General features: G+C 43.7%; 1 protein-coding gene across 3 annotated transcripts; it reads left to right on the top strand.

Annotated features, from left to right (window-relative positions):
* Nucleotides 1-38: 38 nt before the first annotated feature.
* ATP7A (ATPase copper transporting alpha) lies at nt 39-26,544 on the top strand. Of its 3 annotated transcripts, none has more exons than XM_065846178.2 (24): nt 39-131; nt 667-820; nt 6,100-6,236; nt 8,925-9,414; nt 10,198-10,911; nt 11,769-11,975; nt 12,959-13,122; nt 13,631-13,792; nt 14,297-14,373; nt 14,523-14,748; nt 15,054-15,287; nt 15,588-15,679; nt 16,090-16,217; nt 16,383-16,537; nt 16,829-16,963; nt 17,771-17,965; nt 18,160-18,342; nt 18,629-18,842; nt 19,500-19,646; nt 19,998-20,140; nt 20,481-20,684; nt 21,264-21,381; nt 21,847-21,949; nt 22,763-26,544. In XM_065846178.2, exons 3-24 carry the CDS (start codon nt 6,129-6,131, stop codon nt 23,037-23,039), a joined length of 4,476 nt encoding a protein of 1,491 aa, XP_065702250.1. In that variant the 5' UTR covers nt 39-131; nt 667-820; nt 6,100-6,128; the 3' UTR covers nt 23,040-26,544. The 3 variants fall into 3 exon arrangements, with proteins under 3 accessions (XP_065702250.1, XP_071669709.1, XP_065702249.1); XM_071813608.1 differs by having other exon boundaries at nt 667-827; nt 11,772-11,975; XM_065846177.2 differs by having other exon boundaries at nt 667-827.
* Nucleotides 26,545-26,882: the final 338 nt, after the last annotated feature.

The raw sequence follows: 26,882 nt of genomic DNA, 5'->3' as shown, positions 1-26,882 counted from the left end.
AGCCGGGCGCGCCGCGGTCACGTGAGGCCAGCCAGAGGGGCGGGGCCACCCGGCGGGGCGGTCGCACGGAGCCGAGTACCAGGCGGGACCCCCACCCGGGCGCTGCCGGGGCTGCGTGGCCGGAGCCTCTGGTGAGTGTGGCGCTGCGCTGCTCCGCCGCGGTCCTGCTGCTCGTCACCTCCCTGCCCGCGTTGTTCCCGTCTTCCCTCGCCTCGGTCGCAGGGCGGACGGAGCCAGCACGCAGTTCCTGCGGGGCTGTCCCGTCTTTCTCTGCCCGTTGTCACGGCGGCGGGGCCGGCCCGCCGGTGGCTGCGGAGAGCGGCTTTGCCCGGCGCTTCCCGCGGGAAGGCGGTGCGGCGCTGCGCTACGTGTCCCCTCGGCGCGGGGGGGCCGGTCCCGCCGCCGCTGCCCGAGCGCCCCGCGGCCCCGGAGCAGCCGCTGCCGCCCGGCCGCGGGTCTCTCCGCTTGGGAGGAGCGAGGGTTGCGAACGGCACCGGGGGGCTCATCCCCTGGGGGGCTCTGGGGATGCGGGGTACGGGGCTGACTGGGCGTTTCTTACAGACCGACTTAACGGGGGCTCTGGATCGGAAACGCGGCTCCCAAAATTCCAAACGGTATTTCCTGCTCCACCACTTCTTGTTTTGTTTTTTCTTCTCTTTTTCCCAGTGCCGGGCGAGCGCTGATGCTGCAGTCACACCGGCGCTCCTGTGGTTTCCTTGGGATGCAGCCAACGCCAGAAGGTTGAGTGGTATCAAACGGGAGCTCAACAGAAGCATAGTAGGCTGTTCTTATCAGGGACAACCGCACCTGGGATCTCCTGGTACGCAGTGAGTGTCGCTCCCTCATGCACTTGCAAAAGTAGCTTTTCTGCTCTTGGTGATCATCAGAGAAAGACTTGTAATGAATTGGAATGCACAGGCCGCTGAGCCTCTTTTACAAGGTCCTTTTTTCAGCTCCGAGCTGCCTCTGAAACATCTTACTTAGTGTTTTGCCTTGTGATGACAACACTCTGTGCACAAGTGTGTTTTTCCATATGTTTTCACTAAAAGGATAGTGTGAACGTTCTGGAAAAGGGCAAATAGTTGTGGTGCTTCAGGGTAAAACCTCATTAAAATGGGCAAGAGCAGACCCAGCTTTGCTGTTGCCTCTCTATCCATGCTCTAGAAATTGCGTGTAATTATTGAGAGTGTAAAGTTGCTTAAAATCTTCTATACAGTTGCTGAAGATTGTAGTTCTGCACTTCAATACCTGTAGAATTGTATTTGTGGATACAAATAGACCAAGAAATAGGGTGCTGGTGCACACAATACACGGGGTGAGCGCAAACGCGGTTTGATTAGAAATTAGTAATAGTAGTTAATTTTGTTGTAGAGAAAAGACCTGAAGCTTTTTGTCTTCCGAGCTGGCAAACTGGGAAAGTAGAAGCTAACGTTACGTGCTCTTTGCTGGTTTAGTCTGTAAATTTTAACTCACATAATGCATTCAGCATTTTTCTGCCTTGTATTTCAAGACTAAGCTCAAGAATGAGGAGGCCCGGTTGGCCTCAGTATGCTCACATTACAAGGGTTTGTAAATCATTTTCTAATATCTGCTACAATTCTTCCAGGGGAACATTGATGTTCTCCAAAAATCTTATTTGAAGAGGTAGCGGAAGAACATGAACAGGTAAACAGATGCATTAAGGATTTGTCTCAAGTGTCTTAAAACTCATTAGAAGTGAAGTGGGATGTTTGTAATGTGTACTTTTTTTTATATAGAAATAAAGTACCTCAGAGCAATTTCCACAGTCTGCTGACCAAGCGAGACTTGTTAAAGTCTTGAGCAACATGAGTTACAACCTGTTTGGAGTGTCACGTAGCTGTGGCAGATATTTCATGGATATGCAGTTTCTCTGATGATTGAGCGTCGTATATCTGGTCATATTTTCCAATGTATCTGTTTGCTGATGAATGCAATAAAACCTTGTTATTTTGTATTGGCCCAGATCTCCCGTAACCCGTTTTCCAGCACTTTTGTTAGCGTGAGGATGAGATGTTGCAGCTTTTTCCTTTCCTGCTGTCTTTCGCTCTTTTTCATAGCTCTTTGAAGACTTCTAGGGACAGGTCCCTTTTTCCATTTAACGTAATTAGTGATTTATCTTTCTGCTGCTATAAATCAAGCTATAAAGCAGGACTCGGCCATTCAGAGGCTGTGGTTTAAATCTGACATTCTGGTTCTGGTGTTTGTGTTTCTGGTGTTTGGCCTCTCTGTTTCAGCAGCTATAAATTCAAGACACCTATAGACATATATTTATAACCATTGTGAAAGCTGAAGTTGTACGCTTGGCCAGAAACATTGTGTTCTTCCTCGGGTCTGTGTCCTGACCCTACCGGGCACAAAGCGCGTTGGATGCAGGTTGCGTTGTTACCCTGTGCTGTCTGGGTTAGCTCGGGTACTACAAGTGCTAAAGCATATTTTGTGAGGTCAAAATCTGGGTTTTTATCAGTGCTAACTTAATTTGCATCGCTCTTTACTTTTGTGTTAGTTTGAGGTGGTGAACAACTGAACTTTGACTTCGGCAAATCTGATTTTCCTTTGGATATTTTACTTACGAAGGCCGCTGTTAGCAAATCGGAAAAAATATTTTAGATAGGTGGATCTTGGGTTTCTCAGTCACTTTTGGCCTAATCACTGCTTAATTTTCCTTTCTATAGGACGAAATTGCAGTTGGAACTAGAAATTATTAGTGTCTGTTGCTTAATTCGCTTCATAGAAACGCTAGCTTTCTTCAAGGAAAGTGGATGTTTGGATTTTATCTTGTGTTAAGCCTAAAATCACACTTGAAAATACACACTTGGACTTATGTCTATTGGCAAATATAAGTTTGGTTTTAATTATCTGTTATTCCGTCACTGGGCGTTGCTCCTCCACACGTAGCCTCCCGTGGCTGGTTCCGCTCTATGGCGGAGCCGGGTTATTTCTAGGGCTCTGCTGCTCCGTCGATGGTGTTGATACACAAACAAGGAAATGCTGCTGCCTTGTGTGCTGCGAAACACGGGCAAAAGGGCTGGAAGAGAACAGAAAATCGGCGTTTCTGAAGGTATTAAGCAGTAAACAGCACAGCTTTTTCAAGTTCTGTTCAAAGCGATGTCTCTTTGTAAGATGAAGCCGCTCTAGATGATATTCCCCAGCCGCAATAGTTGAACTGAAGCCTTTTGATTAAAGGGTAGGGAGGGACACTCCCATTTGTTCACATTGTCAAGTCCTAAAATTCGTTACTAATTGGTGATGAAGGTATTTATAGCTGGAGCAATGCATTGGTTAAGAATAAACCCATTATTCTTCTCTAAAACATTGACGTCTCACTTAAAATGATGTCCTTGATAACTTTGAATTACAAGTTATTTATTAGTAGCCATTTGCCTTGCAGTTGGTCGTAATAACTGAGATCTTCGGTGTCAGCTTATAAAATATACGTTGTCACCTAGAAAGCTTTTTAGATGTTATGGAAGTGTCAGATTTGAGTGTTTCAGCTGCATCCCACCAGAGCCATAACCGTCCCCTGCACAGCCAGGTTCTATTTTGTGCTAATGCATATGTATATATGTGTGTATATATGCATTATTTTATCTATATTTGATATAGATTTTTTTAAAATGGGGGAGAAAACAACACGTATATGGAAGGCAAGAGTGAGGTGTTCAAGTTCAAGGTGTCGCTGTTGTACGCAGGGGTTGCTACACAGCCCCATGGAGATCTTTCAACTTCCACATCCATTTCCTGCTGAACTCGGTAAAATATTAACACACATAAAGAGACCTGGGATTAAATCGTCAATATTTGCACACCTCTTGTGTGTATCTGGTTGTAATTTATTGGTGTAACAAGTGTTTTTCAGGCTGCTTTAGTCATGAGCCTTTCTTGATGTTTTCAGAGGGAGGAAATTCTGACAAAATACTTCTTTTTGAGTTTCAGGCCAAGTGTTTCTACCAGGAAATACTCCTCAGGGAGGGAGAGCGTTGGAAATTAAATAGAATATAGCAAGGCAGAGCACAATCTCAGACGTAAGCATGTGTTGGCTGTGAAGTTTAGCTCCTTGTCCTGGGCGTTTTGTAAGGGGGGGGGGGAAAGGATGTGATGTGTGTGTTCCCACAGCCCTGGGTACCAACCCTGCGCTCTGCTGAGAACAAGGTCCCTGTCGAGCATCAGGAGCACTGGGAATCCAGGCAGACCCGCAGAAGCCTCAGTGAGGCTGTGCAGAGCCCATGTGCTGTTTCTCAGTCCGGTGTCACTAGTATGGTGTACCCGGCGTGAAGAGACAGCATTGCTTAGAAACGGCCTATTTTCTGAGCCTTCCTTATGGAAGAGCTGAGGTAGCCGGTAAGGATTGTATTTCAATGCGATGAGATGAAAGCACGTATTTTCCTGCGTAGCTTTATAGTGGTTTTAAAACCATATTGTACCTCTGAGTGTGCAGGTGAGCCTGGGAAAGGACCTGCCGTGTGAAGTTTGCTTAAAATACATTCTTCTGATCCCTAATTCTGGTGTGTGGTGGTTCTGTATTTGCGTCATGTGTGAATATTTACCTATAAATGTGCTTCTAACAACTCGGCTCTTGGAAGAACAGGTGAGAAGTGAGACCTGCAGTAACTCTGCAGGTGGAGTCGTGGCGATGGAAAAGGTCCCTGTGGTGTTGCACATGGTGTTCAAAGTCCTCGGGACTACGAGGTTCCCTCCTGCCTTGCCAGTGTTCCGCTCGTTAGCCGTGCTTATCGTTAATGTGTGCTAATTCTTCATTTACTGCATAGCCCTCAAACACAACTCTTACTGCCTATCAGAATACAAAGGTTTGTGCAATGGTTTAGATGAATCAGACGGTCATTTAAGGACTTTAGGACATGCATTAGGAAAATAAATCTTTAAAATCAGCTTCTCCTGCTATCTTTCATGTTTACATAGTTACACTTCCCTTTTTGGACCTAGAAATTACAGTAGAATTCACCCGTGGGTTAGTGGCTGACGGAAAATCGCAGTGTGTTCCTGGTTCTTCATATAAAAGGGAAAATATATATATATATAAAAAAGGGAAAAATATATATATATCTACTGGAAACTTCACTAATTCAGATGTTTCTACTGTCTTCTTGTTGACTGAGCTTCAGTGTTTAGTTTCATGCATCAGTAGGGTGACCCTGTTTCTATGATGAACCCACCTTGTGTTCTTACACGGTTTCTCACGTCTCAAAGCGAAACCAGAAACTTTCAGACCGTCCATAGCAGGGGTCGGTTCTGAAATGCCGCCAAGGAGCGAGGAAATCAATGTCATTAAACATTGTTCATACTTCATGTATGCAGGGTGTTAAAAAAATGAGTTAAGCACGTGCTTAACTTCAGCTGTTCAGCTCATCACCAAAATTTGCTGTTGCTTCCCGTGCAGCCAAGTATTAAGCAGTTGACTGTGATCGTTCTCCTGGTCACGAGCATCCCTGGCACTGGAAAAATAACGCACGTTTCCAAAAGATTAAAAAAATCATCTAGAAATGGCTTCTTTTGCGCTCTTTTCCCTCTGTTACTTAGCAGCTAATGCATTGGACAAAAGAAGCCCTTTGTATTAGCTATTATTTCTAGAAATTAATTTCATTTACATCCAGTCGGTTGTATTTTTTTTTTCTGGGCTTATTTTTGTAAGCAAATATAATAATCCTCACAGGAGCAGAAATGAGACTTTTCCCAATGAGGTGTAGAAAAAGCTTGATTCGCTTCTTGGGGCTAATTGCAATATCACTTGTTTTTGCTAGGATAGGAAAATCGATGAGATCTAAGCGTGGAAAAGCACGAACAACACGTGTGGCTTCCCCACCGGCCTCTTTGGTCGTAGCATTCAATGAGCTGGGGTCTCTCTCACTTGCTTCTCCCTGTGGTTTCATCTCACACACAGTGGAGGGTCCAAAATTCATAGGGATAAATACTTGAAGTTCTCCTTCCCGTTCAGCTTTGTTGGGGCTTTGACATCTTCTGAGGTTACAGGCGGCCGAGTGCATCACCTGTTCAACCCCTGGTTTGATTTCAGTCTTTGTGAAATGATTTAAGGATAAATCTCTTGTTGTTTTTGGCTGGCAGTGATGAGAAGACTTGAGTAGCATTTCACGATGGAGGCGAAATCCGTGGTGATCGGCGTGGAGGGGATGACGTGCGGTTCCTGCGTTCGGACCATCGAGGAGCACGTGGGGAAGATGAGCGGTGTCCATCACGTTAACGTAAGTAACGCTATTGCTGTTTCTTACAAAGCTTTGTTCTTATATGAGAAACCATGATAAAGTACGCACCAAGAGAGGAAAATGTGCAGAAACAGTATATCCTGTACGTTCCAGAGGGTGCTGGTGTTAGAAGTGCCTTGGTGCGTTTCTAGTACAGGAGAAAAACAAGTGCGTGCTTTACTGCAGTGGGAGCCAAGTTATCTGTTACTCTTAAGTCATTTTCTGCTTTACAATTAATTCATTATTGTGAAGTAATGAGAGGAAAAAAAGGCAAAAAAAGGTAAGAACAGCACATTTTTAAATAAGATAAAGCACAAGCCCCATAACTTACACTGGTACAAAAAGCAAGATGTGCTTGTCCCTCCTACCAAATACAAGTTGGGATTTGCTCACAAGGCTCCGAGCTTTTCCTTTGCACAGAGGTCGCCTGCACAGGTTTAAAGTGTTTGTGGGCTTGAGGTGTCGTGTTAATCATGTGGTGATTGACTCACCATGGAAAGAAAGCCGTGGTGTTGTGGTTGGTGAAGATCAGTGGGTAATGCAGGTGGCGAAGGAAGGTGTTGCTGGGACTTTGAAGCGTTGAAAGTTTCCTTTTCTTTTTGCTGTCGGTGAGGAAATGAGAGAAAGAGCAGCAGAACTGTAGACTTGGTTTTACCTTTTTGTTGTTGTGGGTTTTTTTCTCAACTCAGAGGAAATATCAATGTATTTTTAAGTATTTTTCTATCATGGGCAAAATATTGGGCTGTAGAGTGTTTGAGAGCGAGCTGATTATTCCTGCACAATACATCATTTTACAGTAGTTTTCACAATGGAAGCAGTTTTAAAGCTGGGAGATTCCTATTAATTTTGTGACCCAATCTGTGCTAGAAAGAATATTCCTGACAATAGCAGCAACACAATAGTCCACAGTTTAATTGGTATCTAGGTTCTGAAGTGATGCTGTGGCATTCTGCGGTAGGTTTGCGAGTACGCACACAGAAATTTGGGTGAACAGCAGTAATATTTACGAGATGCATCATCTTTCGTCTTCCTTCGGCTGTGATGGAGCTTTAAGGTGACACGTTGCTGTGACACCAGGACGCGGGCTGGCGGAACAGACCACGTTTGACATGGGGACGTTGCTGGGTGTCCGCCAGCGTGAAGTCACACGAAGGCTAAAATCAGCCTGTAAATACCCCTAAATAACCTGACTTCAGAACCCCACCTTTCTCCCTAATTCTAACAAAAGATTTACTCTTGGCAGCCTTGCGTTTGTATTGTTTCAGCTAATTTATGAGCACGTATGGGTGGCTTGAGATAGGAGAAGGAAGGAAGAGACGTTCACCCTTCAACTTGAAGACAACGTGCATCCCATAGTGTCTTTTACATAAGGAATGAAGCAGTTTTTTAAAAGGACGGTATTAAGAGGTTTTGGTTTTATGTTTTAAGAGAAATGCTTTATCCCAAAGCTGAATGTTATATCTAAAACTACTCTTGGCAAAAAAATATATTATAAAAACTTAGTCTGAGTAGAATAGGACTATAAGGAACTTTGAAAAGGTCATGTTTCATAATTACCCTCATTGCAGCATCAGAACTTCAATTTACCCAGATCATTTGTCTCAGAAAAATCTGTTTGAGAATAGTTAAACGGAGTTTTGTTTAGTGATTATGAATTAGTTCGGCAAGAGAGATGAATGTTAGATGACTAATACAGACAGACACAGCTGCTTTTAGGTTATTTTGCCTCCAACTGCAATGAAACCAATAAATGTCCATGTTGCTAATTCTGCTGAGGCTCATAATTGGGACAAAAATGAAGAAAGGTGGCTCTTAAAGTGATTTAACTGGTCTAATTTAATCATGACTCTGGTCTTTTGGTTGTACCTTTGCCCAGAGGAAAGATGGAATTGAATGATTATGCGTTGGGCCTCTGGCAGGCATCGGCTTTCCCTTTTGGAAACGGCGGTAATTGTGTTTGATACATCGTCAGTTGGGGGCAAATTAAATTGAGGATATTTGTACCATCTGACGTGAAAGGTTAGTACCAGATTAGGATGTCTCTGCATCACCCAAATGTACAGGGAGAGGAAAACAGTTTCTTTAATGTTTGTCATAGATCAGATTTCAAACCTGAATCCTGTTCTGTGAAATCTGATGCACTTTGTTGCTCGTTGGAAGTTAACAGCCTGTGCTTAAGTTGCCTGGAAATACTGAACTCCTTTCATTGCTACTGACATCCGTGGGTTTCCACCCTTGCAGCCTCAGGGTAATTAGTACTGACAGCAGAACCCTACCTGTGATTAGGGGTTTTTCCTGCGGGCTGTTTAGCTGTTGGGATTGGGTTGGGTTGGATTGGGTTGGTCACCATCAGGCAGGAGAGTTTGCTTGGGAGCTTTCGTTAGGTGCCTTGATGCTGGTCTAAGTAAAAGTGACCAGACAGACTTGTAAAGGATTCTGAAACTGGTGGGGGAAAATCAATCTGTTCTTGCTGGTTGTGTTGTGGCACGGGTGAGAAGTTGCCTTGTGGTGGTTGTCGGTGTGGCTTTACTCTTCAAGGTGAGTAGCAATGGATAAAATTATACTGGACAAGTGTTATAAATATATGCAAATAGAAACTATTTCTAATCTCATGCTGGAAGTTCTCATCTCTCTATTTCTCATCTCTTAGTATCACAGTTTGCTAATTTATTTCTTTTCCTTTGCAAGGTGTCTCTGGAGGATGAGAATGCAGTCGTCATTTATGACTCCAAAGCGCAGAGTCCAGCAGCGCTGCGGGACGCGATACACGACATGGGGTTCGATGCTACGTTACCTGATTCAAACCCACAACCAGTTTCACTTGACACTATTTTTCTTACAATTCCTCCTCAGTCAGCCCTGACGTCTAAAGAGATTTGTAGCACGCTGCTGAAGAACAAAGGCATAGTGGATGTTAAAATGTCCTCGGATCAAAAAACCGCGGTGGTGACTTTCATTTCTTCTATGACAAACGGCAAGCAGATTCTCCACATGGTCCCGGGGGTAGATTTGAGCGTCTCGGCGCCCGAGGTGGCACCCGGAGCGGGCGAGGATCCCGGCTGGGGCCAGGCGAGCAGCGCGGCGCTGCGCCTGCGCGTGGAGGGGATGAGCTGCCACTCCTGCTCCAGCACCATCGAGGGCAAGGTCGGCAAACTGCAAGGGGTCCAGCGCGTTAAAGGTAAAACCTTAGCGTGCTTTTACGGAAATTGAAGCTGACCCTGCTGTTGTAGAGATTTCTATCGCTTTTCTATAACTTTCTAATACCAGATGTCTTTTTTTTTTCTTATTGTAATTCATATTCATTTATATTTTCTGTTCGGTTAAACATTGGCATATATGTGATTGTACGTAAAAGGCAGGACAGTTATCTTGATGAACACAGACATGACTGTTCATCGTTCCGAAGGGATGGTGTTTCCTTTACCATAACCAACTCATGCTCACAGTTAACTTGCTTAACATTTTACTACTCAGTATCACACAAGTTTCAGAAACTGCAAGTTCATAGGTGGTTACAATGTGAGTTTGCCTCGCTGGTTGTCTAGTTGCAGAGAAAAATGTATTTTACATACTTAATGTCATTTCAAATAATGGAGCGAAAGCAAGAACAGGTATGAAGTTACCTGTGTGAATAGCTGTGGCATAATTGTCTTGCCACAGACCCCGATAAAAGGATGAATTCAATAAGCAATAGTAGTGCCATTTGTATAAGTACTGAGGAAAGAACAAAAAATTGAGGAAAAGAGGAGCTGGAAATTGTTGTAGAACTAGACAAAAAATGGTTGAAGAACTAAATTGTTTGATGTTTACGAAACCAATTAAATTTCCTTTCCGTCACACTTACATTTCTGGGCATTTAAAGCATTCTTGGAAAGCTTTGCCAAGGTCTGTTGCTCTTAGGGCAACGTGCTTGTATTCTTAGGGCAATAATGCACGCTTGTTTTTACTGCTTAATTTTCAGTGTCCCTGGACAATCAGGAAGCCACTGTTGTCTACCAACCTCATCTAATTACAGCCGAAGAAATAAAGCATCAAATCGAAGCTGCGGGTTTCACAGCGTCCTCCAAGAAGCAGCCTCGACCCCTGAGGCTCGGCGCCATCGACCTGGAGAGGCTCCGCAACGCTCCGCTCAAAGCAAGCTCCAGCGGGAACGACACACAGACAGTTGTCCTCAGGGTCGATGGCATGCACTGCACGTCCTGTGTCCTCAATATTCAGAGTACCCTGTCAGCACTCCCATCAGTAACAAGTGTAGTTGTTTCATTAGAGAAGAAATCTGCTATTATAAGTTATAACCCGAACTTAATTGGCATAGACGGGCTGAGAAAAGCCATAGAGGCCGTGTCTCCAGGGACGTTCAAGGTCAGCCTTCCTGAGGGGGGTGAGCACGTCGCACCTTTCCCCGCGCTGGCCTCTCCGCTGAAGTTGTCCCCCCTGGTTTCAAGGGACACCAGCCAGCCGCTCACTCAGGTCGTTGTGGTCAATATTGAGGGAATGACTTGCAACTCATGTGTGCAGTCCATTGAGGGAGTCCTGTCCCAAAAAGCAGGGGTGAAATCTGTTCGCGTCTCTCTCGCAAACCGTAATGGGACTATAGAGTACGACCCTCTGCAAACGTCCCCGGAAGACTTGCGATCCTCAATAGAGGATATGGGATTTGATGCCTCTTTATCAGGTAATGACATATTCGACTTCTAAGTTTAAAAGGATTGTGCAGTTCTGCTTGGGATTTGGTGCCACCCATTATGAAGTTTAGCAGTTGACCTATACTTTGCTTTCCAAGAGCAGCTTTATATCTTTGCTGTCAGTGAGATAATTAAATATACATGCACTTCCTTTAGTACATTGCATTAATGAAACATTATTGAGATCTGGAAATAGGTCAAATACTGATGTTGGAATGGTACTCCAGTATAACGTCCCCCTTCCCTTCTTCTCCCAGCTCTGAAAGGTCTATATCTTGATTCAATAAAACTAAACTTTGAGAAATACTTTATGTGGACTATTTTACAGCAATAGCTGAAGGAGTGGTTGGGTGCTCCCGTTTAATTCCTTTCATGCTGCTCCTACATAAACGTAGCATCTCCTGAATCGCTGTAAGAAGCGGTTGTCTGTAGTTTGAGAGCCCTTCCCTAAGGTTGAAAGCACTGGCTTCACTTACAGAACATGAATTTTCTTACAAATTTAGCTTTGTGCCCCGGATGAAGTAAATAAAATTGTGTGTAAAACTAAGGTTGCAATGCAGGGGTTTAGCTTACAACCTACAGAAGAGGACAGATGATGCGCTGTGGAACAGATGAATACAATAAGGGAAGATAAAAGGAAAAATAGTAGCAAATCAGTAAGTTAATCTGTGGCCCAACGCTCTGGTTTGTGTTGTTAACAGGCGGATGGGTGAATCTGACAAGCGTGTACAATTAGCATTTCTTGGTCTCGGTTCACAGCAACGTGTGTTTGTGGCTGGTGCGGTACCAGCTCGTACCTCGTTGCAATGGCTTTTCCTACCGTCACGGACTGCAATCTCCTTTTCAGCAGAGGCAGAAGTACCTGTGGCCATCGCTCAGCCCTCGCCCCCAGCGCGGCTGGAGTCGCAGAAACCCGAACCTCCCTCCAAAGCATCGCCAGCCCACCTTGCTGGACAGGACTCCAAGGCCATCTCCAAGTGCTACGTCCAAGTCACAGGAATGACGTGTGCTTCGTGTGTAGCCAACATTGAGAGAAATTTGAGGAGAGAAGATGGTAAGACATGTCAGTGTGGTCTGGTACATCTCTGAATGCTTCTCTTGGAGAATCCATCTAGCTGTTGTAGGGTGTTTTTAATGGGGGGGTTGCAAGAGAAGCACCGTTGCCGGTGGGTTTCACAGGTGGGAACAGTCTGCTCGCCCTTGGTTCGTAGGATGGGAACAGTGTCACCTTCACCAGCAGGGTTAGGGTGCTCTGAAGAGAGCACAGAGCTCAAATGTGGGTCCTCCTGAAAGTAAAAAACATCTTTTGTACTGTAGGGGTGTGCCCAGGTCTGCAACTTAAAGGCAGGAGTACACATGGCTGTGTTAGGAAGGGAACTCTTAGACACAGACAGTATTAATATGGATTAAAGAGCCATAAGTTAATTTTAGCTCTGTGAGTCAAGGCAGCTACGTTAGTGTTCTGTCAAGGTGATGATTGTATTTGCAGGAGCAAATAGTTGTGATGTAATGAAGAGTCGTTAACGTAGACTGTGTTTAATTGTCGTCATGAAGATGGATGTATTCCAAGTTAACCTGGAATTTATCTTTTTCATCCTAGGAAGTGGATTAATAGAAATCCTTTTCCCTGAATGTACAGTACGATTGCATGTTGTTGGTTCAACCATTTCTCATACACGTTCTCTCTTGAATAAAAGCCTTTTAGAAATGCTAAATGCAGAGCAGAAAAATATGCAGAGCTGTGTTGTAGAAGAACTTAATTAAAAGTAGATCATCTTTTCATATAGCATAGGTGGAACATTTGTAATTAGGCTTAAAAATATGCAGCTCATGTGGAATAATGCTTTCACCTGTCACACCTAGGCTGAGATGGTTCTGTTGCATTGTTGTGTTTTCCAAAAATGATGCTTTTCTCTATATGTACCTACAATAGGGCAGCTTTCTCAATTTCAATAAATTGCTGTTGTGCCATCATGTTACCATAAATGTGGTGTTTTTCTTCAACGTAATCTGCAACTCGCACATTATATTTTCTAGGCATCCATTCGATACTTGTTGCCTTGATGGCGGGGAAGGCAGAAGTGCGGTACAACCCCGCCATCATCCACCCTTCGGCTATCGCGGAGCTCATACGGGAGCTGGGCTTCGGAGCTACTGTGATGGAGAACTATGGTGAAGGAGATGGAATTCTGGAGCTTGTTGTAAGCCAGTAATTAAAACCAACTACCCCTGTCTTTGTTACTTGTGTCTATTGGATGCACCTTTGCAAGCATCTACTTCTTAAAATGTGAATTGTACAGTAGGGCTTAATTTACACAAAATAAAGTCCAGGACTACATCAGGTGTGTATCATAAACTCCATCTTGTCCTCGCTGCACTGAAGCCAGAGAATATTCCTGTGGTTTTTTGATTACTCTGCCCATCGCAGGAATTTCCAGCTCTGAGCTTGAAGAGCCAGCAGAGCTTTAGCAGAGCTTAACAACCTTGTCTTTGCTTAACAACCTTGTCTTTGCTTAATAACCTTGACTCTGCCGTGTGTCCCCTATGGTGTGCTCATCCTTAACGAGAGCGCCCCATCTCGCTCCCTCAAACCCCAGAAATATGCACTAAGTAATTCGGGAAAGTCATAAGCACTTTTCCTACTACTTAAGATGCGTTTACTGAGTAACCTGTGATTTTTGGTAACAGGAAGCAACCTCTATTTTACAGGTGAGAGGAATGACCTGTGCTTCTTGTGTGCACAAAATAGAATCGACCCTCATGAAGACTAACGGGGTTTTGTACTGCTCGGTAGCTCTTGCGACCAACAAAGCACACATTAAATATGACCCTGAGATTATAGGTCCTCGAGATGTTATACAAGTGATCAAGGTGAGTTTCACGAAGGCACTGAGTCTCATGAAATGCCCAGTGTCCTTTGACAAGTTGCACACGCCAGAAACAGAAGAGAATACTATTAAAGGAAAAAAAAATCTCTCTCTTTTCTTCCATCTGCTCTGTTCTTAGTGCAGGTTTCTGCAGGTAATCCATGTGCTCTCTTATGACTTTGCCTAAGCTTTTATACAAACACTAGGAAAGCCAGGCTATGGTAGAGTTGAAGATACCACCTGTGTATTTTGCCTTCGATTTCCCTACTTCTGTGCTTCAGGAATGACCCTTATGGAAAGCCACACTTTGGAATAGCATTTTAATGTTCTAGAAAGGTCGATTTCTACATCAGATTGCTTTTCTTTCTTTACAAGGTAACAAGTAAATCAAACGTAAGGCTGGCACCATGAATAATCTGGCAATAACTTTATATGAGCACAAAGTGTCTTTAAAAATTGACTGTTCTCTTTTTTTTGTTGTTATGCTTTCTTTTTCCCCCCCGCTCAGGATTTAGGTTTCACTACTTCATTAGTCAAAAAAGACAGATCTGCTAGTCATCTGGATCACAGACAGGAAATACGGCAGTAAGTGTTCCTGACCATATCCACATTTTATGAACAGCTTTGATTCTTTCTTAATCAACAGTAAATTTATGGTAGTTTTTTTTTTGCTGGCTAAAATGTCATCCAGCACTTGACTCCAAAACAATCATTTTTCTTTTTTTTAATCTGAGGTGGAAAAGGTCATTTGTCGTGAGTCTCGTTTTCTGCGTTCCCGTCATGGGGCTGATGATTTACATGATGGTTATGGACAGCCGGCTTTCGGATGCTCACGCGCATCACAACATGAGCGCTGAGGAGCTGGAGGCCCTTCACGCCTCCATGGCCCTGGAATACCAGCTCCTGCCTGGGCTGTCTGTGATGAATTTCCTGTCGTTCTTACTCTGTGTCCCCGTGCAGGTAAGTGGCAATGTCACAGCTCCGACTTCGTTGGGCTTAAACGCTCAAAATAGAAGGGGATGGAGAAATTACATTTGACAAGTGAACGTAATGCTGATTCAAAATGCTCTAGAGGTTGTTATGGCCAAAATAAGTGGGACCAAGGGTTGAGGTGGTGGAGACCACAGCCCTTGGCTAGAGCCGGATTGCTTGCAGGAAGAGCTGGAGAAGGCAAATAACACAAATTAAATGGGTGTCTCCCTTTTCACAGTGCTGCTGTGTGTTACAAATGCGGGTGTAAAATACAACCGATGCTCTTATTGCAGATATTTGGAGGTTGGCACTTCTACATCCAGGCCTACAAAGCGCTGAAGCACAAAACCGCGAACATGGACGTGCTCATAGTTCTGGCAACCTCCATCGTGTTCGCCTACTCGTTTGTTATTCTTCTGGTTGCAATGGCTGAGAAAGCAAAAGTCAACCCCGTCACGTTTTTTGACACACCTCCCATGCTCTTCGTGTTCATCTCCTTGGGCCGCTGGCTGGAGCACGTTGCGAAGGTGAGGAAAATGGAAGCCCGTGATATCTACGAGCTTCAAGACACTAAGAATCATTTCAGAATGTTGCATATCTTTAAAAAAAAAACCCCGTGAAAATGCTTCGTTAGGTTCTTCTTAACCGTCTTTGTTGTAAAATCGCCTTCGGTAACTGCACTAGTAAAGATATGAAATGACTTGGTGTAAGTCTGTTTGCAGAAAGTGTTTTCTTAATCGGGTAAATCGCAACGTGTGCCGTTGTCGTTTACCCAGCGACTGTTTTTCAATAGCATAGTCAGAAAAATATGAAAATTATTATTCTAGGGTAAAACATCAGAAGCACTGGCAAGACTAATTTCATTACAAGCTACTGAAGCTACTATTGTTACCTTGGGCCCTGGTAACGTTCTTTTAAGGTATCTTGCTTTGTCATTTGCTTTTTATGTTGTTCCTTTTTTGTTGTTAATGTGCTTAATCTACAGACAAATGTTACCACTCTATGTAACTATGAAGCAAATAAGTTCAGATTTGCTGGCAGATTTGCCAGATGTAAGTGTTAAAATGTAGAAAAATTAACACTGCTCTAATTTGGTTTATTAGAATCTTGTTAATTTTTGCAAGAAAATGAGTGGATTTTCGCCACTGGAAAGTAAATACAATTATGATAAAATACTTGTAGCACTCGTTAAAATGGCCTTTCTTCTGACAATTTTTGTGTACGATAACGATGTCAAGCAACAGGATTGTGCTTTGTGTGTAGTGACAACTCCTTTTGCGTGGGTAATTCAATTAACGGTCTCTTTATTAAAACACCGCATCATTCTAGTGAAGAGCAAGTTGATGTGGAACTGGTTCAACGAGGTGACATTGTCAAGGTGGTCCCAGGAGGCAAATTCCCAGTGGATGGTCGTGTTATTGAAGGGCACTCTATGGTAGATGAATCTCTTATCACCGGTAAGCGTTTGCTTTTTGCGAATGTAAAAGTGTTTCTCTTTTCTTTTCAACTGATCTGAAGAAGGAAAATTGAAGCTCATTCTTCTAATTGCATGTTAGGAGTTGGTAGCTATGGTGATATTGCTGGAAAATATACCTCGGTGTCTGCTGTTGACCTTTCCTTAGGTGAAGCGATGCCCGTGACTAAAAAACCTGGCAACACAGTTATTGCGGGTTCTATTAATCAGAACGGGTCACTGCTGATTTCAGCAACCCACGTTGGAGCCGATACGACTCTTTCCCAGATCGTTAAACTCGTGGAGGAGGCCCAGACCTCAAAGGTAGAGCATTATCAAACAAAACCTTTGGCTTTAGTCTTGCCGAGTCATTTGAGGAGTGATTACAGTTGTTCAAGTTTGAACTGCAGTTGCATAGCGAAATATCGTGCTGAATAAGGACCGTGGTATGGTCTGTTGCTCCAAGTCTCATCGTCTTATTAAGTAAATAAGCAATTATAAAGGGCGGTGTGCCAGATGTGTGGCAAACAGCAGCTGTGGTTATATCGATGTCTAAAGGCACAGAAGAGAGTGAGCGTTGTGTTGCTGGGGCTGACGTGTGTTTCTCCTTCCCAGGCTCCCATCCAGCAATTTGCAGACAAACTCAGTGGCTACTTCGTCCCTTGCATTGTGGCTGTCTCGGTGCTCACCCTTTTGGCCTGGATTATAATTGGATTCGTGGATTTTGAAATAGTAGAAAAATACTTTCTGGTAAGTAAGTCTCCTTAAACACTTGAAATATTTCAATAGTTAGCTTACGAGTCTCTTAGACTGCAGTGGTTCCCTTTCTGAATTATCCCTGTGGGAAGTTGCTGACTATAGTTATTATATTATTTTGTATTTTTCATATTAGATATAATTCTATAGTATATCACTCCTACGTTTATAAAGAGAATTTGCAGTAATTAATCAACTCCTTAAAGTTAGTATTAAAAAAAAAAAGTTAAAAAGAAGTAAATACTAAACTTCAAAATTTCCCAATTTCAGTCCCTTCTCTGGGAAAATAAGCCCCTTGTGTCACAAGCTCCAATCTAGTACATTACTGTAGCTCTGTGTGAATTAACCTTCGAAATCAGTGGAGTTCAATATTCATTACAGATGCCAGAGGAGGATCAGGATCCGAACTTGTACCTTAGTGGTGCTTAGATCACAGGTTTCTTGCTTCATGGCCATTTCTCATTAGAATTTAGTAGTTTCCAGGAAAGCAATCTTCATATCCTCTTTCTTTGTTATTGTGTAGATTGTTGATAGAGTAGCTTTTTTCACATTACAGCAGAGTTATCATAACATGATACCTTAATTAGGAAAATGCCCCATAAATAAAACAGACCGTGGGTATATGCAGCATAGAACAGAACTTAGTCATTAGTTTAGTCATTAATCTTAACCTTTGCGTAATGTACTTTTTAATACTTTATATATTTGCAGAGTTTTTTAACAACAAAGGCACTGTGTAGTCGAACGTGTTGTTTCTATGGTTCCATTTCTTCTATTACTAAAGCAAACCTCTGTCGCTAGGGTTACAATAAGAGCATTTCCCCGGCCGAGGTGATAATCCGCTTTGCCTTCCAAGCCTCCATCACGGTGCTGTGCATCGCCTGCCCCTGCTCGCTGGGATTGGCCACCCCCACGGCCGTGATGGTGGGGACCGGCGTGGGCGCCCAGAACGGCATCCTCATCAAAGGGGGGGAGCCGCTGGAGATGGCGCACAAGGTGAGGAGCGTTTGGTTGCTGTTAAAGAACTTTAAAGGCTGCCATCGGTGGCGTTTTGCCCATTGCCACCCGAGCGGATCATCCCGTGTACATCTGTACGTGTTATCGAGTTGATGTATGATCTGTACGTGTCACAAAACCACCCAAGGAAGCTGTACGTTAAAGGTGATTTGAGCCTCCCTGTTTTGCTGCAGGTCAAGGTGGTTGTATTTGACAAAACAGGTACGATCACTCATGGGACTCCAGAAGTGACGCAGGTGAAGTTTCTAGTGGAGGGTAACCAGCTACCACACAAGAAAATGCTGGCGATCGTGGGGACTGCGGAGAGTAATAGCGAGCATCCTCTTGGAGTAGCAATAACAAAATACTGCAAAAAGGTGCGTTAGTTATGGAGGAAATGAGTAGCTGATGTTATAGGTGAACTCTCTTGCCATATTTAACGTGTATGAATAGTCTTGTGTTGTTTAGAAAGCAATTGATGCGTTCAGCTGGGAAAGCTGAAAATTGCGGAGCCACACTGAATACTCACATTTATGTATTGATGATTGAATATTCTTCTTCCATTAGAGTGAGTTTGACTGCACTTGATTTTGTGGGGTTTGTAAATGTGGCACGCCTCCATATATTGAAAGAATTTCTCAGTTTGGGTCTCTTTTTCTTTAGGAACTGGACGCGGAAACCCTTGGGACATGTACAGATTTTCAGGTGGTTCCAGGCTGCGGCATTAGTTGTAAAGTCACCAATATTGAAGCATTACTCTACAGGAAAAATAAAATGGTTGAAGAGAACAATATTAAAAATGTGACACTTGTGAAAATTGAGGAAAATACAGCTGAATCGACGCAACCTGCTTTGATTATTGATGCTGAACTACCAAGTAAGCTAGCTCTGGTTTATGGAATAAGATGGATAATTCATGCTTTTGTGTCTTTAGGATCCTTGAGAATGAGGTCGCTTTCTTCCGCCCTGGAGACCTGGGCTTGCATCAAGGCACATGTGAAACAGTTGGTCATTACTTTATCTCGTGCTCCACTCAGGGCATATTGATTAAATACAGTTTGAAGCTGCGTGTTGAATACGGGACTGGCAAATCATACAGGAATTGTCTTTCAGCTCTCTTTATTTTCTGTGCTTCATCCCAAATTACCATTTGCCAGCCAAAATCCTGTCTGTTTCCACCACTGACTGATTTTTCAATCCCGAGCAGCTCCTTGTTGGATCGTTCAATTATTTTTGGGCTCCTACACATAAGTTAGAAGCTCTGAGAAAGGGACTCGGTTCTTTACTGTCCTGTAACCTGTGATTCTTGACCTGCTGACATGGTAACTACCCCTTTTGGAGGAAATGTCAGTGTCGTTCATGTCAAGGACACATTAAAAGATTGGTAGGGCAGAACGTATTGAGAAAGACTTTGTTCGGTTTGGATTCTCTGTAATGCTATTTTGGCACATACTGGGAGAATGTGTGTAGGATTATGTGGAGGGAGGCGTCCTGGTTCTCCATGTGATGATAGAGTTGTGTTTTCTTCCTTCAGCCACTGTGACTTCTCAAAAATACTCTGTTCTCATCGGGAACCGGGAATGGATGAACAGAAACGGCCTCCTTGTTAAAAATGAAGTGGATCGAGCCATGACGGAACACGAGCGGAGGGGCCGCACGGCCGTTCTGGCCGCTGTCGATGGTGAGTTCGGCGCTGTCTTTTCTATTCAGAGGTTGATTTGTCAGCTATTTAGACAAACTAACGAGTAGTCATGTCATAGCAGCTATACCTGAAGCAGAATAACGGCACGAAAAGAGGCTGTTAACTAGTTCTATAAGATTTTCATATGAGGAAGACCTCTTCCTGCCTTTTTTTAATGGGTGGACCATGCTTTGTATTGCCTTGAACATTGCTGCCCTGACACCTGTTCTTATTCTGCTTTTTATTGTTGATATTACTGTTTCTGGAAATGGTCCTACTGAAAAAAAAAGCCTTTATTACAAAAAATAAAGATCTTTATTACAAACACGCTCCTTCTTTCTGTTCTTTTAGGCGTGCTTTGTGGCTTGATAGCTATTGCTGATACTGTGAAACCAGAAGCTGAGCTGGCGGTCTACACTTTGAAGAGTATGGGATTGGAAGTTGTCCTAATGACTGGTGACAACAGCAAAACAGCAAGATCCATTGCCTCTCAGGTACACTGCTCCGTAATACACAAGTTTGGGTTTGAAGCTTGTTACAGCGCACATACAGGAAGGACATTGTGTCGTGGTGATATCGCTTGTGACTGGCATTGAACTGGTCTGTAGTGAAAAATGAAATGTAAACCAACTGAGAATAAGGGAGAACTAAAGTGGTTTTGAATTGAAACAGCATCAACTTTGAATTGAGAGCTGTTTTCGTGTTAGATGGGTTTGGTCTTTAGCTCATGAGTGATAACATGGGTTTGAACCTTCCTAGTCACATTATGAGAGGCAAGAGCTTTGATAGCTCGTCGAAAAGCTGCAGGGGAGTTTTGTCCTTCTCTCTCTTTAGGTTGGCATCACCAAAGTGTTTGCAGAGGTTCTTCCCTCCCACAAAGTAGCCAAAGTGAAGCAGTTACAAGACGAAGGTAAACGGGTGGCCATGGTTGGAGATGGTATCAACGACTCCCCAGCTCTCGCGATGGCCAACGTGGGGATCGCTATTGGCACGGGCACTGATGTAGCCATTGAGGCAGCTGATGTGGTTCTAATTAAGGTAAGACATAGCAGTACTTCATTAAAATGATATGATAAGAGGGGTTAGAAGATGTCCTGAATGATTCAGACTGCTGCTGAGGTGTAGAGCTGTCATAACCCAGGAGAACTGGAGCAGAGGTGGTCTTCATCGTGTTTGCTGAGGGTAGTGGGAATTATCCTATGGAGGAAACTTCCCTATTTTCTAGGTACTACAAATTTGGGGGTAAAGTCTGAGAGTGGGCAAAGGAAGAAAAAGTGACCTGACCTTTGGGAAATGTAAATGTTTCAGTAGCACACCGCAGTCCCTCTGAGGTTACAGTCGCTTCTTCCCGCATATCAACACCACCTTGGCAGAAATGGTTGTTGGTGTCTAAACTGTACTGTGCGGTACTGTGTACATTATTTGGGTTACGGTGACACCTGGAATAAGATGGGTGCTGATTGTACAGCCTCTATGCAGACAACTGCAGCAGCCTGCAGAATAACGACTACGTGTGGTCTGTTACATCAGCGTATGGTAGTTAGCTTTAAAATAGGCGTATGATGCCGCTGTGCTTTTTTCCTCTTTGATTTCTCTAATAAACATGTTACCTTGCAGGATGACCTGATGGATGTGGTGGCAAGTATAGATTTGTCGAGGAAAACTGTGAAAAGGATCCGGATCAACTTTGTCTTTGCTTTAATTTATAATCTCATTGGAGTTCCCATAGCTGCTGGTATGTGAGTGTTTCCCTGCAGTCAAAGGGTTGTGCTTAGTGAGTACACTGCAGTGATTTACTGTTGTGTGCAAGAGTATCCATTTTCTTTATTTCTGACTGCTGGTGAGTGTAGAGTTGGCTGCCTGGGGACCTTGCAGTGGTATATCAAAATAACTTCAAGATAAAAGACTTATGGAATGAGCCTGATCCTGTGAACAAGCAGTTTACTGCAATGTGGTTACTGTGTGCCTCCCTCTGAATTTCAGACTGTAAGTGGTGCATCCAGCTGTATTCACCTGCAGGTTCTAGCTGAGGTAGAACACAACTATTTATTATATATTTGTCATTTAACACTAAACTAAGATCCTATTTATTAACATATTGAAGTACAACTAAAATCAGACAGTCCATGTGAAATCATGTGTGTTAATATATTAATAATGTTGTTGTTCCTGCTCTGAACTCACTGTTTTCTTTTCCTAGGTGTCTTTCTGCCTGTTGGTTTGGTTTTGCAGCCCTGGATGGGATCTGCAGCAATGGCTGCCTCCTCTGTTTCTGTTGTGCTTTCTTCACTGATGTTAAAGATGTGAGTACAAACAGTTTTATCGTTTGTAATTTGGCTTGGAAGCCCAAGTCTTTTGGTTCGAGTGGCAGAAAATAAGTGTTGGGCTGTGACAGATTCCCAGGCTTTTTGAAGAACGGTTCGGGCCGGTCTGTGTTTAGCAGCAGTTGGTTTTGTTCTTGCTTGAGAAGAGGAATCAGTTGGTCCAAAGCGCTTCAGACAGTAGTGCTTAAAAAACTTCATTTCTAAAGTGAAGGGAAATGTACGAGGCAGAAGCGTGTTCAGAACTGAACAATTCCCTAGCAGCCTTTGTATTTGTGAGAGATCGTGTCGGGACGTGGTGGCTTCTCAGACAACGCAGCTGTAAACCCCACACTGACGATTTTTGCTGTAACTAACCGAGGTGGCTGTATTTGTCATTGCGTTCCTGTTCCTTCCTCCATGGTTAGGAGCAGCGTAGCACTGTGCTGGGAATGGCACACGTGAAGTTTCAGAAGAAGAGTAGAAGAGGTGGTAAATGTTGGCTCTGGTGGTCCACTCTCACCAGATACATTTTGCCAATACTTTTTGCAAATGCTCAGCACCACTGAAGCAGTTGAATACTGAGTGATGCTCGTCAGCTTTACCTGTTCTCCTATGCCCTGAATAAAGCACTGAATCAGCGTCTGGCTGTATAGTAGCCTTGCAAAATCTGAAACTTGCATCACTGCATCATCAATCAAATTATCAATGTCTCTGGCTTGTGTGTGCTCATAGCACGTAGGCTACTTTCTGTCCAGTTTTTAGCGTGCTTATTTCAACCTGAGATGTATTGTCATCCTTTATGTTCTTCCTTAGGTACCAGAAACCAAGCTCTGAGAAACTGGAGTTCCGAGCCCGTGGGCAAATGAGGCACAAGAGCCCGTCGGAAATCAGCGTCCACATTGGAATTGATGAGACCGGGACAGGCTCTCCTAAACTGAGCTTAATGGATCGAATCATCAATTACAGCAGAGCCTCTATAAATTCTCTCTTTTCAGACAAGCGCTCAGTGAACAGCGTGGTTCTTAACGAACCAGATAAGCATTCGCTTTTGGTGGGAGATTTTGGAGAAGATGATGACACCGCGTTGTGAAAGACTCACCCCTTGCCTTGAAAAGAGACAACCAAAACAGCTGTCTGCAGGTCTGGGCCTGTACCTGTGCATTCTGGAGGTCTTTTTCCGGTGTATTTCTTATTTAATGTAGAAAGCTAGTTTTGGCAGTGACTATCCAGGGTCTTTTATTTAAACTAGTCTTACCAAAACAATGGTGCAGGCTCCGTTCGTGCTCGCAAACAGGGCTGTGTTACCGTGCCGTGAAGCTTGCAGTAGAGCGTATTTTTGGCAAAATGTCAAAATAGTTAAGGAAACAAAGGAACCAGAGACTTGTTTCCCAGCGTTGTAATAGGCTACTTTATGCAAAGTCAGGCTTAGTACTGTGTTTAAAAAATTATAAGTTACTGCGTCTGCAAAATACTTCAAGTTTTGTGTTTGCAGATAGATGTGCCTTACTCCAAACCTACCGGGGCCCCTCTTGTTTCCATAACCTGCCTGCTACCAGAAATGGTTCCTCTCAAATGCCTTTTCTTTTTACAAACGTCTGGTTCCAGCTTTTAGCACTCCCGGCTTCAGATCATCTCGCTGTTTGTGGTCTGGATTCCTGCGAGGTTTGGGGTTTGCCCATCGTCACGTTAACTCTGCACACCTGCACCCCATGCTCTCCTGCTCCCACCGCTGTCTGCCTGAAGGTTGGATGGGTCGGGAGGTTGGTTCGTTCCCCAAATCTCCCTGCGCTGTGTGAACACGGGGTGAATGCGATGTGGCATTAGCCGAAATGATCAGCGTTTCAGAAGGCAGCAGTGCAGTTATTGCTCACTGCCCTGTCTCCTGGCACTCCTGAAATGAACCGGGCTAGTTCGGGCTGGTATCGTGGAGACTGCCCTTAAAATCTTGACAGTTCAGTCTTCACTGATACCTAACACCACCAAAGAATCGATTGTGTGTCAGATACTGCACTAGCATCAGTTACTTGTAAAGACAAGTGGCTGCGTACCAGGAATGGTCCAGAATCCACTCTGTAGGTTGATCCAAGCCTCCTTTGCTTGGGATGTTCAGATCCAGGCTTTGTGGATTGAGACAGTCTTTGTTACTGAGCTGAAACATCAAAATGTGAGGTTTGATCATTAAATCACTAGTAGTTAAACTATTCTCAGTAAGGAATAAAGTGTTCATCACCCAGTAGCCACCTGTTACTTAATAAGCCTGCTTCTTTCAATCATCTGCTGAGACAGCTATCTAGAGCAATTAGTAGGTTCAATAATGTTGAGTTACATTATGAGATACCGTCCATGGTGTAAACGTGTGATTCCGTTTTGTGCTGCTAGAGGAGAAATACTCAGATTGGAGTTTGATAAAGACATCTCTGCAATGTTCTAGGTTCTTACACACGATCTCTGAACTGATATCTGACTTCCAGTGTAAAAAGTCCTAAGTAAAGAGCTTTTGCATTTTATCTGAGAACTACCAGAAAAATATCAGTGTATGAAAACACAAGAGTTGTGCTGTGGAATGTGGTGTTAGTAAATCAGTGTCTTTGTTATATTGCTGTGAGGAGAACGACGTTTGCTGCTGCTGATCTAAGAAACAATATTTCTGTTGCAGGATTTAGGTTCTTAATATCGATACATGAATGTGGGTTATTTTTTTAATTAGCTTCTGGCTATGTGTATATGTTGTAGTGTTGGGAAATGCTGAGACACGTTTCTGTGAAGTCATTCTGTAAGGTGGTGTTCTCAGTTTTCAGCAGCAAAGCAGTTTCTTACAAAGAAGGTAGTTACCTAAAAACTGCTTGATCGTGTTATTATGATGGGATTTTTTTAGTGTTTCACAACCACGCAAACTGCGCCCAAAGACTTCAGTTTTTTGTTGATCCACACTCGTTTTCAGTGGCGTTCTTGGCCTTGTTCTGCAGATGAAAGGGAGCTGTTCTGCGTGGTTTGGTCGGAGTTGTGCTGATGGGTGGGGACAGAAGGCAGATCCGCCCAGGCTTTCACGTGGGGATTCCAGTGCTGCAAGCACTGCCTATGGTATATATGGCGTGTAAACAACAGACATCGCATTCTTACTGCAGGAAATACAGTGATTTAGGCTTAAATTCCTGGCTGGTAGATAAAGGAGCTTGAAGAATTTGTTAAATTATTTCTGAATGTGTTTTTAGAGCAGTTTGGCTTCGACCTTTAGTTGTCCGCATTGTACGTAGGTACCATGTTTATGCTTGCTTTTATCCCCAACGCTTTCCCAACACAGATGTTTTCTCTAGGCTTTCCCAATTCTCTGTGAAACCTAGCGTTGGATCCAGATAGAGCAAAATAAGACCATACTTTTCTAAGTTAGGATAGGGAGTGCGGTGCAGAGGTGGTAACGGGGGATCGAGGAGCAGCGGGACGCTGGCCGAGAGGGAGCGGGGTTGCAGCTCATGGTGCCGCTGGGATCAGGCTTAGGATCAGGAAGGAGCTGAGCCCCAGACCAGCGTTAGCCCAGGAGCCAACGGGCACGAGGTGGCTGTGATGAACCAAGCCCGAATTGAGGTGAAGGTGTTCAATTCCAACAGCTGGCAGGTTCCGAGGCAGCTCCTCTTGGCGCTCGTCTGCGTGGAAAGCAAATTGCCCTCCTTGCTGGAAGAGGCTTGTGTGAAGATGCCAGGAAAAGCAGCCACCGGGGCCGACTGACCCACAAAGGCCCTTTTTTACTCTTTGCAAAAATCTGCCCGTGCTTGTCTTTTGAACTTGAATTCAGTGCATGGTGTGTTTGAGCAACGTGTGGCTGATGAAGAGATTCAGAGGTCAGGATTTTGGAAGCGGGTTTCCTGTGCAGCTCTCCCCCCTCCAAAGGGGCGGCGTTGACTTATGGAATGTTTATCTTGTGCTTAAAATATTACATAAGGTGCTTTCTGTTGAAGAACCAAAAGATTTTTCAGTTTGAATGTACAGTGCAAGTGAAATAATGCGGGAGTGAAATGCTTTCCTAAATGTACATGTTTTAATATGTAAATATGTTGCTCCTGTTGGAGACAGTTTGGATTCAGGAATTTCAAATATCACTTGGAAACACACAGTTACAAACAATTTTATTACTAGTTTGTCTATTCTATTGTAACTATTCTGTAACTAGCTATTTATAAAACCTGTGCTCTATTTTAAAAACTACATATGCTTGAGGCTTTAAAAATTGCTCTTTGAATCTTACCAATAAACTTTTAAAGGAGTAGACACTTGGCATCTTATGTGAGAAGGAACGTGAAGTTGACAAACACAATGGAAGCAAGCAAGCATTTTTATTTATTAAAAACTTGTGTTTATTTTTTGCTTAGAACTTCCAACACAATGTTTAAAACTTCAGAGGGGCTTTTTAAATTCAATTTTGTTATGAAGAATGCGGAAATTAATGCTGTTGTGGAATGTTAATGTAGTGCTGTTGCATTTCTTTATATCTAGAAACGCGTATCCTCGCACTCCCTGTTCTTTTAAGGCTGGGCCTCCATCATTATAATGGCAGTTATAAGCTATATAATAAAAATGCAACATCCAAAGAGTGGTTTAAATCATGTTCTATGATCTTTAAATATTTCTTTCGCTGATTTAACTGCTTGTGCTTCCAGCTGTGCACAATTCCCCCTGTTCCTTGCTCTGGGATGGAAGTTCCGAAAGCAACTTCACCTCTCACTACGTGCGCTTTATCTTCCCCAAGTGAGAGCACCGGGGTGAAACGGGATAGGTGAAGCACTCTTGCTTTTTTGCTTGCTCAGCAGAAGGATCCGGGTGTCTTATGCCAGCTCTGCTGAACCGTGTGGACATGAGACACTCAGCCCATGTTAAACTGCAGGGCTGCTTGCCAGGGGTGTGAGGGAAAGCTGGGAAACGCTGGAGCAATTATCACCTA

This window comes from Patagioenas fasciata, chromosome 11 (assembly GCF_037038585.1).
Source record: "Patagioenas fasciata isolate bPatFas1 chromosome 11, bPatFas1.hap1, whole genome shotgun sequence".
Taxonomy (NCBI): Eukaryota; Metazoa; Chordata; class Aves; order Columbiformes; family Columbidae; genus Patagioenas; species Patagioenas fasciata.
The sequence above is the reverse complement of the archived record's forward strand: the minus strand, read 5'-3'. Positions and strand labels throughout refer to the sequence as shown.

Bases quoted from the DNA above. Each gene is read 5' to 3' on its own strand.
- ATP7A (XM_065846178.2), top strand. From the start codon at position 6,129: ATGGAGGCGAAATCCGTGGTGATCGGCGTGGAGGGGATGACGTGCGGT. The intron at 13,123-13,630 runs GTAAGCCAGTAA...TCTATTTTACAG, and splicing joins ATGGAATTCTGGAGCTTGTT to GTGAGAGGAATGACCTGTGC. The intron at 16,218-16,382 runs GTAAGCGTTTGC...ACCTTTCCTTAG, and splicing joins AGATGAATCTCTTATCACCG to GTGAAGCGATGCCCGTGACT.